The sequence below is a fragment of the Numida meleagris genome, chromosome 2 (genome assembly GCF_002078875.1).
Source record: "Numida meleagris isolate 19003 breed g44 Domestic line chromosome 2, NumMel1.0, whole genome shotgun sequence".
In the NCBI taxonomy this organism is placed as follows: domain Eukaryota; kingdom Metazoa; phylum Chordata; class Aves; order Galliformes; family Numididae; genus Numida; species Numida meleagris.
The window spans coordinates 20309899-20322401 of record NC_034410.1 but is presented as its reverse complement, the minus strand read 5'-3'; the positions used below and the strand labels follow the sequence as shown (position 1 = coordinate 20322401).

Genomic DNA, 12503 nt, shown 5'->3' with positions numbered 1-12503 from the left:
CATCATCTGAGTAATTTTGAGGTTTAGAGTTGGATGGAGTCATTGCTTTCTTTCTTCCCCTTATGCCTTATCTTTTTTTTTATTTTCATTCTTTGCACTTTTCAGGTTTTTCTCTGATTTCCACTTCGGTTGTCCTTTCTTTTTTCTTTCCAAATTTCCATTCATGCTACTTTTTAAAAAGTTCATAAACTTTATTCATGCTTCTTTATGAAGGGGGGAAAAGAATCTTGGTCTTTTTGTTCAACCTCAGAGAATGGTGTCTGTTTTGAAAAATAAGCCATGACAGCCTGCTCCTTTTAGGCAATATATAACAACAGATGGCAAATTCTACTCTTGTTGCACGAACCTCAGTGTGCAGGATAAGAATTAAGAATTTTTGATCTCAAAATTTTATGGCTAAATTCTGGAATTGGGATCTAAATGTAAATATTGTGCATAATTGTCATGCAGAAAAGTTGGCAACACTGAAGGCATAATTTTCTCTGCAGTTGTCATTGAACAAGTAGTTCACAAAATAGTGTATTTTTATTTTCCAATTAATTTTTACCAAAGATACTATAAAATAACCATAATTCATAGGGATTCTGAACCAGAATCCATTTCTTTTGTTTTGACATTAATTACAGGTTCAGACAAACTTTTTTCTCCCTCAGGCTTCGCTGTTTTTTTGTAGCTTCTCTAACATGCTGCAAGAATTAAGAGCAATGTTCAGTGCTCATTTATTCTTAAGCTATTCATTAATGCACTAATATTTTTCAGTTTAAATACATTTTGTTTAATTTCAGTAATGATTAAAATGTCTTTGGCAGTTGTTTGTAACACAGAAGCATAGAAGATATTTCCTCTTTTCATTTTTTTTTTTTTTGAATGTGTAGAACCTTATTTTGTTTTACTTGCACAAACAGCACACATTTTACATCACTTAAGCATTTTTAAAATCCCATCCTTAAATTTCATCCCTTGGTGGAAGCATTTCTAGGAGTAACTACGTCATTCTAAACCTGTTTTTGTTGTTGTGGTAGTTTTTTTTTTAATAAGTCTATGTCTTCAAGGACTTTGAGCCACTAATTTTTAAATTAAAAACTTTGTTAATTTGTGAAAGTTGTATAATAAGTAGCAGAATATAAAGCCTGAAATTTGATTCTGAAAGAACTTTAAAAATATTCATTATACTGAAGACAGAAAAATGGCAGATATTTGTAATGGTCTTTGATTTTGTTTTGAATGCACATATAAAGAACTGAATTATAAGCTATCTCTAGGAGCCCTGTTTGAAGCAGAATTAATTCAGCTGTAAGTCTCCTTTTTCTTTTCTTTCAGATATGCATATTATTATTCTGGAATAGGAGCCGGTGTTCTTTTTGCTGCCTACATTCAGGTTTCATTTTGGACACTAGCTGCTGGCAGGCAAATAAAAAGAATCAGACAAGAATTTTTTCATGCTGTAATGAGACAGGAGATTGGATGGTTTGATGTAAATGATGTGTGTGAACTGAACACAAGAATTGTAGAGTAAGTATTAAATATCAGTTAATTGCTGAGTATTTATCTATTGCAAATCAGTTGTAATATCTCCTTCAAAACAATGTTATTTTATCTTATTAAATACCTCTGTCAGCCATACTGTCATGTATATAGATCCTGGTCACGTCTGGATAGATCCTGAGAAACAGAGATGTTGGAGAATGCTGCTCCATGCTCTTTGTGGCCGCAAACTTGGAGCTATGTTGAACAGCAGGTGTTAGAAACATGAAGAAATACTGACAGTGCTGTATCCAGATAATTCATTTATACGGTGCCCACTCTTCCTTATTTGTTTGAATATCATTTGTTTTTTCAGTGACATCTCCAAGATTAATGAAGGAATAGGAGAAAAAATAGCAGTGTTCTTTCAGGCAGTGGCTACCTTTTTCACTGGATTTATAGTCGGTTTTACAAAAGGCTGGAAATTAACACTTGTGATCCTGGCACTCAGTCCTGTTCTGGGATTTTCCTCAGCTCTCTGGGCAAAGGTAGGCAAAAAGTGGGAATCTTCCTAAAAACATCAAGGCTGTAATTCCTATAGCTCCGCTTGGAATTTATAAGAAAAAATATAATCTGGCTCCTAGTGAACTCTGACCTTGCTTATATGTAGAAAGCTGTAGACAGGGGCTCATGACACTGGTATAGCTGAGTCAGTGCTAGTCAAGTGCAGTGCATCTGCCATGGACTCTGATTTGCTGCTGTAAACTTTATATAAATATAATGTTTTCTCATATGAAAAGGTAAATAATCAGTATCTTTGCCTTCTTCACTGAATTTCCATGACAACTACACCAAAATACCAAAGTAATGACAGTTAATGTAAATAAATATACAAATGAGATAAGATTGCACAACTGAGGTCATTTCAGGTAAATTCTGGTATGAAACTGCAGTAAGTAGGTTTCTGTGATAACGGCTCTGGTGCTAAGGTGAGGAGGACATTGCTTTTGGGGTCAGCATATGGGCACAGGCAGACACAGCCAGGCAGCCAGCACACCACAAACCCTGCTCCAGACATCTCTGCCATCTGCTCAGCTTCCAGTAATTTAGTGAAAATAGTACACAAGAAGTAAATGCAAACCACTCTGAGAGAGAAATGGACTTTTTCTGTAGAATTGTTTCTGCTTTTGGCTCGAACATTCAAAGAGACTTAAGGGTGTTAAGTACCACCTGGCTATTGAATTGCTGTGACACTGGGCAGCCTTGCCCTTAGAGCATCAAAGAACGTTGTCTCTCTATTTAAAATGTTCAGTCTTCTAAAGTCTTTACAAATATAATAATGTAGAAAGGAAATTCAGTACAAAAAAAAATTAAGTATTCACAGACATCAGAACAAAGTTTGAGCACATTCTGTTTTTCTTTAAACAGGAGATTTTTGTTGTTGTTGTTCTGCACAGATAATTTCCACATTCACCAACAAAGAGCTAACTGCGTATGCAAAAGCGGGAGCTGTGGCAGAGGAAGTTCTGGCAGCAGTTCGAACCGTGGTAGCATTTGGAGGACAGAGAAAAGAAACTGAAAGGTGAGAAAAAAGTTCTCTTTTGTTGGCTATTATATAATGGTGTCTAAAGAGTTTTTGTCTTTGCTGCTGAAATTTTATTTTCTCTTTTATTATTTTCAAAGAACATCATAAGATAATGCAGAGATGCACTCCCTTTCCCAAAAATATATGCTATTTCAGGCTTCATATACTTACAGTGAGAGTTGTAAGCAAAAAAGGACAGACATGTGACATGAAAAGGCAAGTATAATGCAAAGGTCACAAACCAAGGGCGCAAATCAAAGGCAGGTAGGTGTATTTATTTACATTGTACCATGGAACATCATGCTTCCCTTCTTTTTGATCTTTTATCTAAAGATAACCATCATGACCACCAAAGCTGGCAGACGTTTTTCAAATGCAAAGTTCAGTAACATTTTTGTCATCCACAGAAAACATACACCATCCTTTCCCTGACTTGCTTCTCCCCTGTGTTCCAGCTATCACTGCTCCCTGGTCAGGCAGCTAAAGGAAGCCCTTTGGGTGTATCTGCCTTGTTTTCCAGTTCACCTCAGCATCTTTTCTCTGCTACCCAGTGCTATTCATCACCCTTACACCTCTCATCAGCTCTTTTTCCTGCTTGTCCTTAAAGCACATTCTGCCATACATCCTACATTTCCATCCCTCATTTCTGCCAGTGTAACACTATACTAGAGGTTATGATGGTGAAATGCTAAATTCCTGCAAAGCATTCTGACACTGCAACAGTGAGATAGATCTTTATAAATTGGAAATTAGCTCTATCGAATCAGGCCATCTTGTTCTTGAGATTCTACATCTCAAACTCATCTCATTGCTGGGCTGATGGCTGCTAACGTAAACAAGAAATCAATGAGAAAAAAATAAGAGGAATAAAAAAAATAACACCTTGATGGTGCAGTATGTCCTCACCTAATGCTTCTGTACAACTTCTTAAGAGAGCTGAGAGCAGGCCTTTTCATGTCTTGCAAATCTTACATACAACATTCCAGTTGGGGAAAAAAGGGTCATTTCTATTAACTGTGGCATTTTAGAAGAAACCTAAAAAATACTGAAAGGCGCTGAATGTGATGTATATACTTCCAGAAGTGGGAAGGACCTCCCAGGTTACTGAGACCAGGGCCTGCTACTTTAGTAAACAAATAGATCTTCTGCTCCCCCTTCTAGTAAGCACAAAAGGTCCCCTCAAAACCAAATAGTCTTCTTAGCTATGTTGCTGCAGGGAGGCTATTCTACTGCTTAAACGAAAATTGGGCATCTCTTTCCATCAGAATGTCCATAGAGCTCCGGTGTACTAGTTTGTTCCTGTACCAGCATGGAACTTTTGCTTTAGTAGTTGCTTCCCAAAGTTTTATTTTCCTGTACTATTTGTACAAATAAATCATGAAGACTCTTAGGTATCATTATGGTAGCCCATTTGAATTAATTTCTTTTAATTTTCTCACACGGTATAGGCTTCCATTTCACTGATCATCTCTATTCTTTAAATTTGTCATTTTTTACCCTAACATCATGTATCTAGTTCTGTAAGATATTCTGATATTCCTTTGTCCTCTCACTCATCCTCTGTATTGATCTCGTCCTGTCATTTTTCTACCATCAGGAAATTTCATTTATCATAAATATTACTTACGTGCCCAAGTCACTAAAAAGTGTGAAAACAACAAATTCCAAGTCTGACAGAAAAGTTCATGTTGTTAACCCCCTTGATTGTAGCTTCTCACTGAACACTGCTGCTTTCCTTCAAACAATTCCTTACCTTACAGTGCTTTCACAATTTTAGAACTACTGTTAAATGAATAATTTATCCAACGCCTTCAGAATAAATTGGCATTAGATGGCATTAATGAAGCCCCAGTAGATTTTACTATGTCTTCCCTCTCTAGGAAAGGCAGTCTGAAAGAAAAGCAATTGGGTTAATTTGTCACTTTCATAGGCTATGACAAATTTCATTTTTTGAAATTTTGCTTTATTTTTCATTTATTTATGATTTTATTATTTCTCGGGCAGTGATTTTTTCTAACTTAATATTTCTTTTTTGTCCATACACAAACCTGTAATTTCTCGGGTCACTATTGTCTAACAATACTTCAGTCCTGTGGCTTTATCCACAATTTGAACATAACCACTAGAAGTCTTCACAACTGAATCACTGTTATGTTTGTCAATATTTTCAACACTCTGGAATCAAGAGTTCTTCTTCATCATTTCTTTCTTACTGTTTTCATTTTCAGGTCAGGTGTCATAATCAAAACACACTAATTCACATTGTCATTCTGCTTTTGGCACCATTCACATTTTTGTAGGTTGTTTGTTTGTTTGTTTCTACTGAAAGTTGAGACTGAACTACAATTTTGAGTCTATCACTTGTGCAATTATAATCTCAATACTTTTAAGTTTCCAAGACCCATGAGATGGAAAACCTTTGTTGCAGATATTTTTGTATGTGTGTTCAGCTGTAATTATCTTAACTGATTCAACCTGGAATTTCTTTATTTTCATCTATGACCAGCTTTATCTTAATAGCTTACTTATTAGGACAAAATAAAAAAAAAGTGTGTAAGCTTGAACTAAATAAAAAAAATAGAACACCTGTTATTTTTTCAGTCATTATTTCTAAAACAGACTTGCCAGTCATCACCTCCAAGAGCACATGGGTCATGAGGCTACTGCTAGCATTTGATTATTTAGTCTGTATTTACGTTAGAGTCTTTCACAGTTACACACGCGACTGAATTATTCCCTCTGTCCATTTAAAAATCGAATCTAGGTCTCAAATACAAGCCATCCCTATAATCTCCTTTATATGCATTCTCCAGCGAGATATTGTCAGAAAATGATGCTATTTTCTCCATATCACCAGCTCTCTTTTCTTTATGATATACTTCAACACCTATGCAACAATTTTCTTTGTAATATCAGAAACATTCTCTAACATTTGGAAAACTGCAGAATCACAAGTTTACACCTGTTTAGCATCTTGCCACTGCCATTCCACTCATTCAGGACATGGTCCAGCTTTAGCTGATCAGCTCAATCTGCCATAGCATGAAGGGCAGTCAATACATTTTCCTCTAGTCGCAGCACAATCTTTCTCAGGATTTGATTACTGTTTACTAAAATACTTTATTTAGCTTTGATGTATGCTTTAGGATTTTATGAGTATACACAATGAAAGAAAAAAGAGTAATTCCCTGCATGTTCTGCTTTTTTCCTGCTTTATCTTTCAGATATCAAAAAAATTTAGAAGATGCCAAACGTATGGGTATCCAGAAAGCTATTTCAGCCAATATTTCCATGGGTATTTCTTTCTTTTTGATATATGGATCCTATGCACTGGCCTTCTGGTATGGAACCGTTTTGGTACTCTCTGACGACTATACAATTGGAAAAGTATTTACAGTAAGTATTTACCAGTAGCTGGGAAATGTTTTTGAAAATTACTGTGATCCTGTGTAAAAGTGCTTGCATTTTGAGTCTGGTTGATGTTAGCTGTCCAAACTGCATTTTTCACTTTCTCAGCCCTGCTAACAAAACAAATAAGAATACAGCTCTCTATATAGTGGATATATTTCTCTAAGTAGATAGCAGCGTAAAAATCACTCACCGTAAAGTGCCTTGTAAAAAAGCCAGCCTGGATCAATAATATTTAGAAGTTGTTATTTTTGTATTCACTGGATCTTTGCTAGGGGACTGAGGTTTGACATGTAGGAGTCTAGGACCATGCCAGGAGGTGGCAATCATGAGAGGAAGACCAGGCTTCAGGTACCATTTCCTTTGTAACTAATTCGATGCTTAGTTGCAGCTCACTGATCTGTAGTTACTATCTACCTTCACTGATACCAGGGTGAACCTTTTTTGGAAAGGCTGGAATAAGACAATGTGGCTGAAGTTTTAGCCTCAAGTCACAGACTGTTTTCTAACAAGTTTACATCTGTGTTATTTCAGCAGCTCCATCCCAGTCAGGTACCAGGTGCTTTGAGGAGCACTTTGAGGAACACTAACACCCTGCAGAAACGAGCCGGGAAAGGGCTTTGCTCTCACCCAAGCAACTAAAGAGCAGAGGTTGTTGCTGATCCTTGCAGGAGTCCATACTGTCACCTCCTCTGGGTCAATAGCAACTTACAAGCTTGGTTTATTACTTAAATCTGATTAAGATAAAATGTAAATAAACTTTTATTGTCAACATCTGAAGTGAGTTGTATAGTTGCATGTGTTCAGGAAAAAAAAAATCATGCAAAAAAAGTCAAACTTGAGGTGGAAAATTTACATCAGAAATTAGAGTCTTTTGGTGTGGCAAACAATTTTAGTTTCACATAAAGAATTCTCCAGTTTCTTCAAATACTTTATTCTATTTTTGCTTGTAGCACGATAGAGTGGATTACTATGTCTTTACCTTTTGGGTTGGACTACCCTTGCTTTTGTGTTATATGAGCACAAATAATTTTTCTGTGTTTAATCAAAAAGTATTTGGAGGCTAGTTTTTGTTCAGGTGGAACTGGAAACTTTTTATTGTTGTTCTGAGGAAGAATCCCAGCCATCAGAAACTCAGGATATTTTCCCTATGGGCCAGTAGTGAAAGAGGGAAATTTCAGACTTACCTTAAACATTCATTTTTTTTCTTCTATAAATGTTTACCTTTTGTTTAAATGATTGCCACTTGTTTAATTCCCACTTCATATTGCATGGCACGCATGTAACTGCTTGAAGCAACGATAGCAAATGTTCTCAGATAAATGAAGCTGTCTAAATAGAGCTACGAATTCCAGATGTGTAGTGTATTATGTCTATTTTTTCCTTTTCTTTTTTATCTTTAGGTCTTTTTTTCTATATTAGTTGGAGCTTTTAGTGTTGGACAGGCTGCACCAAGTATGGAAGCATTTGCCAATGCAAGAGGAGCTGCCTATGCAATATTTAGTACTATAGACAATGTAAGTATCTTTGCCACTTTTGTCACTGTCATTTGAAAATGACTGAACATCAGACTTCTCTTTTGAATAAAAAATTAGTAAGCCCAAACAAATCTACATACAATGGCATAACATTTAAAAATTCTACCTAACAGAGTTGTGTGTGTGGGACAAGTGTCTAAATACTGGGATGTGAGCTTGTAAATGAGCGAGATGAAAACTTCTGCCTGTTACTTGGTAGTTCAGAAACTCAAGTTAAAGAAGAAATAGTAATTATATTCATGCTAACTCAAGTAACTACCTGAGATAACAGTGACAAGAGTACCATGACTGAAAATAATTAGTTTGAACTACAACAGTTACTTACAGGACTTCTGGTCCATGCTGCATTGACTGGCAGGGACTACAGACTTTTTGGTACTATCAAACCACAGTGACAGCAGTGCTATTTTACAAGTAATTTGCCAAGTCACTGGCAGATTCACCAGTGACTTGGACTGGTAACTTCATGAGTTGATTAAGTCGCTATTTTCAGTCTGCTGCTTTGCAGTGAGGCTTGCTGTGTACGCCTTTATGTACGGTAACGTTAACTTCAGAGATTTTGCAGCCTTGCATCATGCTAAAATGTTGTTAGGAATCTAATGTGCACTTTCCTTTCTTTGTTTCTTTTCTTGCCATGTTATCTGCACAGGAACCTCAAATTGACAGTTCATCCAGTGCTGGCTATAAACCGGACCATGTTAAGGGGAATTTGGAATTCCAAAATGTTTACTTCAGTTATCCTGCTAGGCCAGATATTAAGGTATTATGCATGGAAGTTATACAGATTTCCTTTAAGATAACTTAATTGTCTCTAGTATCAAAGAATTTACATCCACTTTTTATCTTGCATGCTTATATGTAAGTAAATACCATTAAGAGATTTTATTCTTCTCACTTCAGTGGAGGACAGCATTTGGCCCAAAGCTGAAATTGGTGAGGTGTTTCCATTTGTGTCTTCAGGTTTTGGACCAGGCCTCTTAACTTTTACCTTACTCCCAGAGCAAGCTTCCCTGTTAATGTCTCACTCTGTAATGAGTTTATTTCCATGCAAAAACTTTTAAAACAAAGATTGAGTTCTCAGATATCTAGAGGGTTTAAATGAGGTTGTCTCCGTTCATACTTGCTCATTTTCACGTCACTGGAATCTTAAAATTCAAAATATTCTTGACAAAAATTGGAACTTTTCAAAAGCTTTAGTATTACTGAAATAGAAGAGTGCTTGCTTTGCCTTATTCATCTGAAACAAGAAGAATCTTGGCAAGTGTGTTGAATGGAATATAAGTGCTCCTTTTTAGGTTTAGAACTTTTTCACACTGGCTTCCTTCTGGATTACTCGTAATGAAATAATATGAAGTTTCATGCAAACATGCAAAAACAAATCTTTGTTTTTCACTGGCAACTGAAAAAGAAGTATCCAAGAAAATATCTCCTTTTGTCTCATTGCACAGAGGTTTACAAATCTCTCTATACCCATCAAAGTTTTAGAGAAAGCTACAGAGAAGAGCTTCCATAGGCCAACAGCAATGTAAGTGGGAAAGAAAAGTTCTTTCTTTGTGATTGTTGGCATCTTCACCACCTCCTTGAGGCTGAGAGGTGGAGGGAGGAGAAAGTACATCTGCATGGAAAGCAGACATTCACTTTTATAATCTATGTGAGATGTTGCATTTTGAAAATAGCAGCAGAAGGAACAATATCTTCATATTATATTGCAGCAAAACTACAAAGTCCCTCCTTCCACAGTTTCACATGCAGCTTTTCCCTTTCCTTGCTTTAGCTCTCCTACAAAATTTCCCTGAATTTCTTGATAATCAGCATTCTAACTCCATGGCATTATCTACTTCACAGATCTTTTACAAAACAATTCAACATCTCCAATGCTAGTTCTAATATCGTGATAATAAGAAAGTTAAGAATTCTGTTGGTGGAGGCTGCTGTCATTTTTTAAATGTTGAGTGAGCCTGTTCAAAGTTAGGCAATCACCACATTATTGCAATTGTTATGACTGCAGACATACAAGGGCTTTATCAGTATTGCAGTTGCTCAAAGAACAGAAACATTCTGCCACAATGAGAGAAAAATTAGTAAAATTGTGTTTAATGACGTATCAGTGGAATAGAGCCTAATTCAAAATGAAAAATACAGGGATGTCCCTGCTCAATTCTGTAAATATGAAGGATGTTTTCCTGAAGTCTTTAAAGTTTCTGCAAGTTTACACTGATGTTTTTACATCTTGTTTTGCTTTTGGCAACCTTTCTTACGTGCACAGATACTGAAAGGCTTGAATCTCAAGGTGAATTGTGGCCAGACAGTAGCCCTGGTTGGTGGCAGTGGCTGTGGGAAAAGTACAACTGTTCAGCTCATCCAGAGATTTTACGACCCCAAGGAAGGCACGGTAAGACACCTCAAGGGAGCAGACTGCTCTGTGTGTCCCAGTTGTTGGAAGTCAGTTTCTGGTCTCATTGCCCTTGTTCAAACGACATGGCCAAGTCTCCCCTAAAAAGACAGGCGATGGCCTGGGGAGAGAGTTCTTGACAGAAACGCTTAGTAAATGGTGCTTGTCTGCTTCCCCTTCTTTAGATTACCATTGATGGGCAGGATCTTAAGAGCCTGAATGTAAGATATCTGCGGGAGATTATTGGTGTGGTGAACCAGGAGCCCGTGCTGTTTGCTACAACTATTGCAGAAAATATTCGTTATGGCCGTGAGGATGTCACCATGGAAGAAATTGAAAAAGCTACCAAGGAAGCTAATGCTTATGATTTCATCATGAAGCTCCCCAAGGTAAGCAAGCCAGCAGTCCTGCTGAAGTAACTGCTCTTCAGCCTGCTCACTTACTAAGGGCTTTTTCAGAAGGGCATCTCCTGAATAGAGGGAGCCATTCTCGGAGCTGTGAATATGCAGAGCTGTGCAGAGCTTCCTCACAACTTTTGAGAATAACGTTAATTTTAAATTATTGCATGATGTCTGGATGAGCATTTGGGAAACTAGGAGAGTTCTAGGGACACAAACAGGCAGGTCTATTTAAGCGGATGCTTAACATGCAGTATTTTAGAGGATGGAGAAGATGCTGCTGGGGCTACTGGCACAGATGTGCCCTTTCTGTACACTGCCTTTCTTTGGTGAAAGGACCCTGCCACTGAGTGTTGTGGAAGTGTGCGTGGTTGTCTTGCAGAAGTTTGATACCGTGGTTGGAGAAAGAGGGGCACAGATGAGTGGAGGCCAGAAGCAAAGAATAGCAATTGCCCGTGCTCTGGTTCGCAATCCTAAAATTCTTCTGCTTGATGAGGCAACGTCAGCTTTGGATACTGAGAGTGAATCCGTTGTGCAGGCAGCACTGGACAAGGTCAGTATTGCTCATTTATTTAAAGAGCTGCAAGAAACAGTGATTCCTAAAAAGCTTAATGTAAACCTAAACTTGCAAATATTCGCCACTCATTCAAAGATTGGGTAGCGCTTTGTAAGTGACCATGGAATTAAATTAATGATATTAAGAGGTGGACTGAACTTCAGTAGGCTTCCCCAAACAAGTTTCAATCTTTGGAAGAGCTCAATACAGACTACTATTCCCAAGCAGGGATCCATATGGGCTATGTTCATATTAATAGCAAAGTAATTCAAAACCAGCTTGGCTGTGTTTTCAAGAGTAGTTGCTATATGTTGACGGCCATCTAGACATACCTTTTAAAATACCTAGAGAACTGAAAAAAATAGCCAATCCTGTATTTCTTGTCTGCTCTAAACAACTTGGTAAACTGTTTACAAAGTAGTTCAACCTGTTCCTCAGGCTGAATCAGTCACACATCAATCACTTTTTTTTTTTACTCCATTTCTCTCTCTCATTATACATCTCTGCTTATCATCCTCTGAGCAAACACAAATTATCAAGATTGCATAAATATTTCCAGGACTGACCACAGTTTATCTGTGGACAGTATCCTTAGAAGGCATTTCATCTCCGTATGCTCTTTTGCCTTTGTAAAAGTACCTTGGTTTACCTGCTCTACATGGTCATATCTGGGAGAATCAGACAACAGAATCCATGTTTTCATCTACAAAAGTTTTTTAGTCTGATAATTTCTACTTGAATACTGTCAACAGTTTATGGGCTGGTTCGGCCTGGTTCCGTGATTAATGGGACGGGGGACCCACGGACCCATGCCCCGGGAAAGGGAAAAGGGAAAAAGGGTAGGGAGATGGGCCTAAAAACAAAACAGCAGCAATGATCTGAGGAGAAACAAAAAAATTTACTAAATAAGATACTGGAATGCAAAAATAACACACTATAATACAGTATAATTACAATTTAAGCTAATAAATCCAATAAAATGAGAGAGTGTCCAAAATTAAAGTAGGCCTTACTCTAATACCAATGGTGAGCTGGCTGGGGGGCGAGGTGCTTCTGGGACAAGAGAAGGGAGCATCTTGTGATCTGCAAACAGTTTTATCTTTCCCTCTGAACGGAAATGGTAACAGAGCAGCAAAGTCCCTCGGGAAATGTAGTTTTTCTG

The 12503-nt window shown here is 37.3% G+C and overlaps 1 protein-coding gene across 1 annotated transcript in view; it reads left to right on the top strand.

The window, feature by feature from the left end:
- The window catches only part of LOC110392993 (phosphatidylcholine translocator ABCB4-like), a 45947-nt gene that overhangs the window by 6061 nt on the left and 27383 nt on the right, over positions 1-12503 (top strand). The window contains exons 5-13 of the mRNA XM_021385382.1: positions 1321-1512; positions 1841-2012; positions 2922-3046; positions 6274-6445; positions 7861-7974; positions 8645-8755; positions 10262-10387; positions 10573-10776; positions 11168-11338. Of these exons, the coding sequence (XP_021241057.1) occupies positions 1321-1512; positions 1841-2012; positions 2922-3046; positions 6274-6445; positions 7861-7974; positions 8645-8755; positions 10262-10387; positions 10573-10776; positions 11168-11338 (1387 nt within the window). The remainder of the gene's footprint in view (positions 1-1320; positions 1513-1840; positions 2013-2921; positions 3047-6273; positions 6446-7860; positions 7975-8644; positions 8756-10261; positions 10388-10572; positions 10777-11167; positions 11339-12503) is intronic.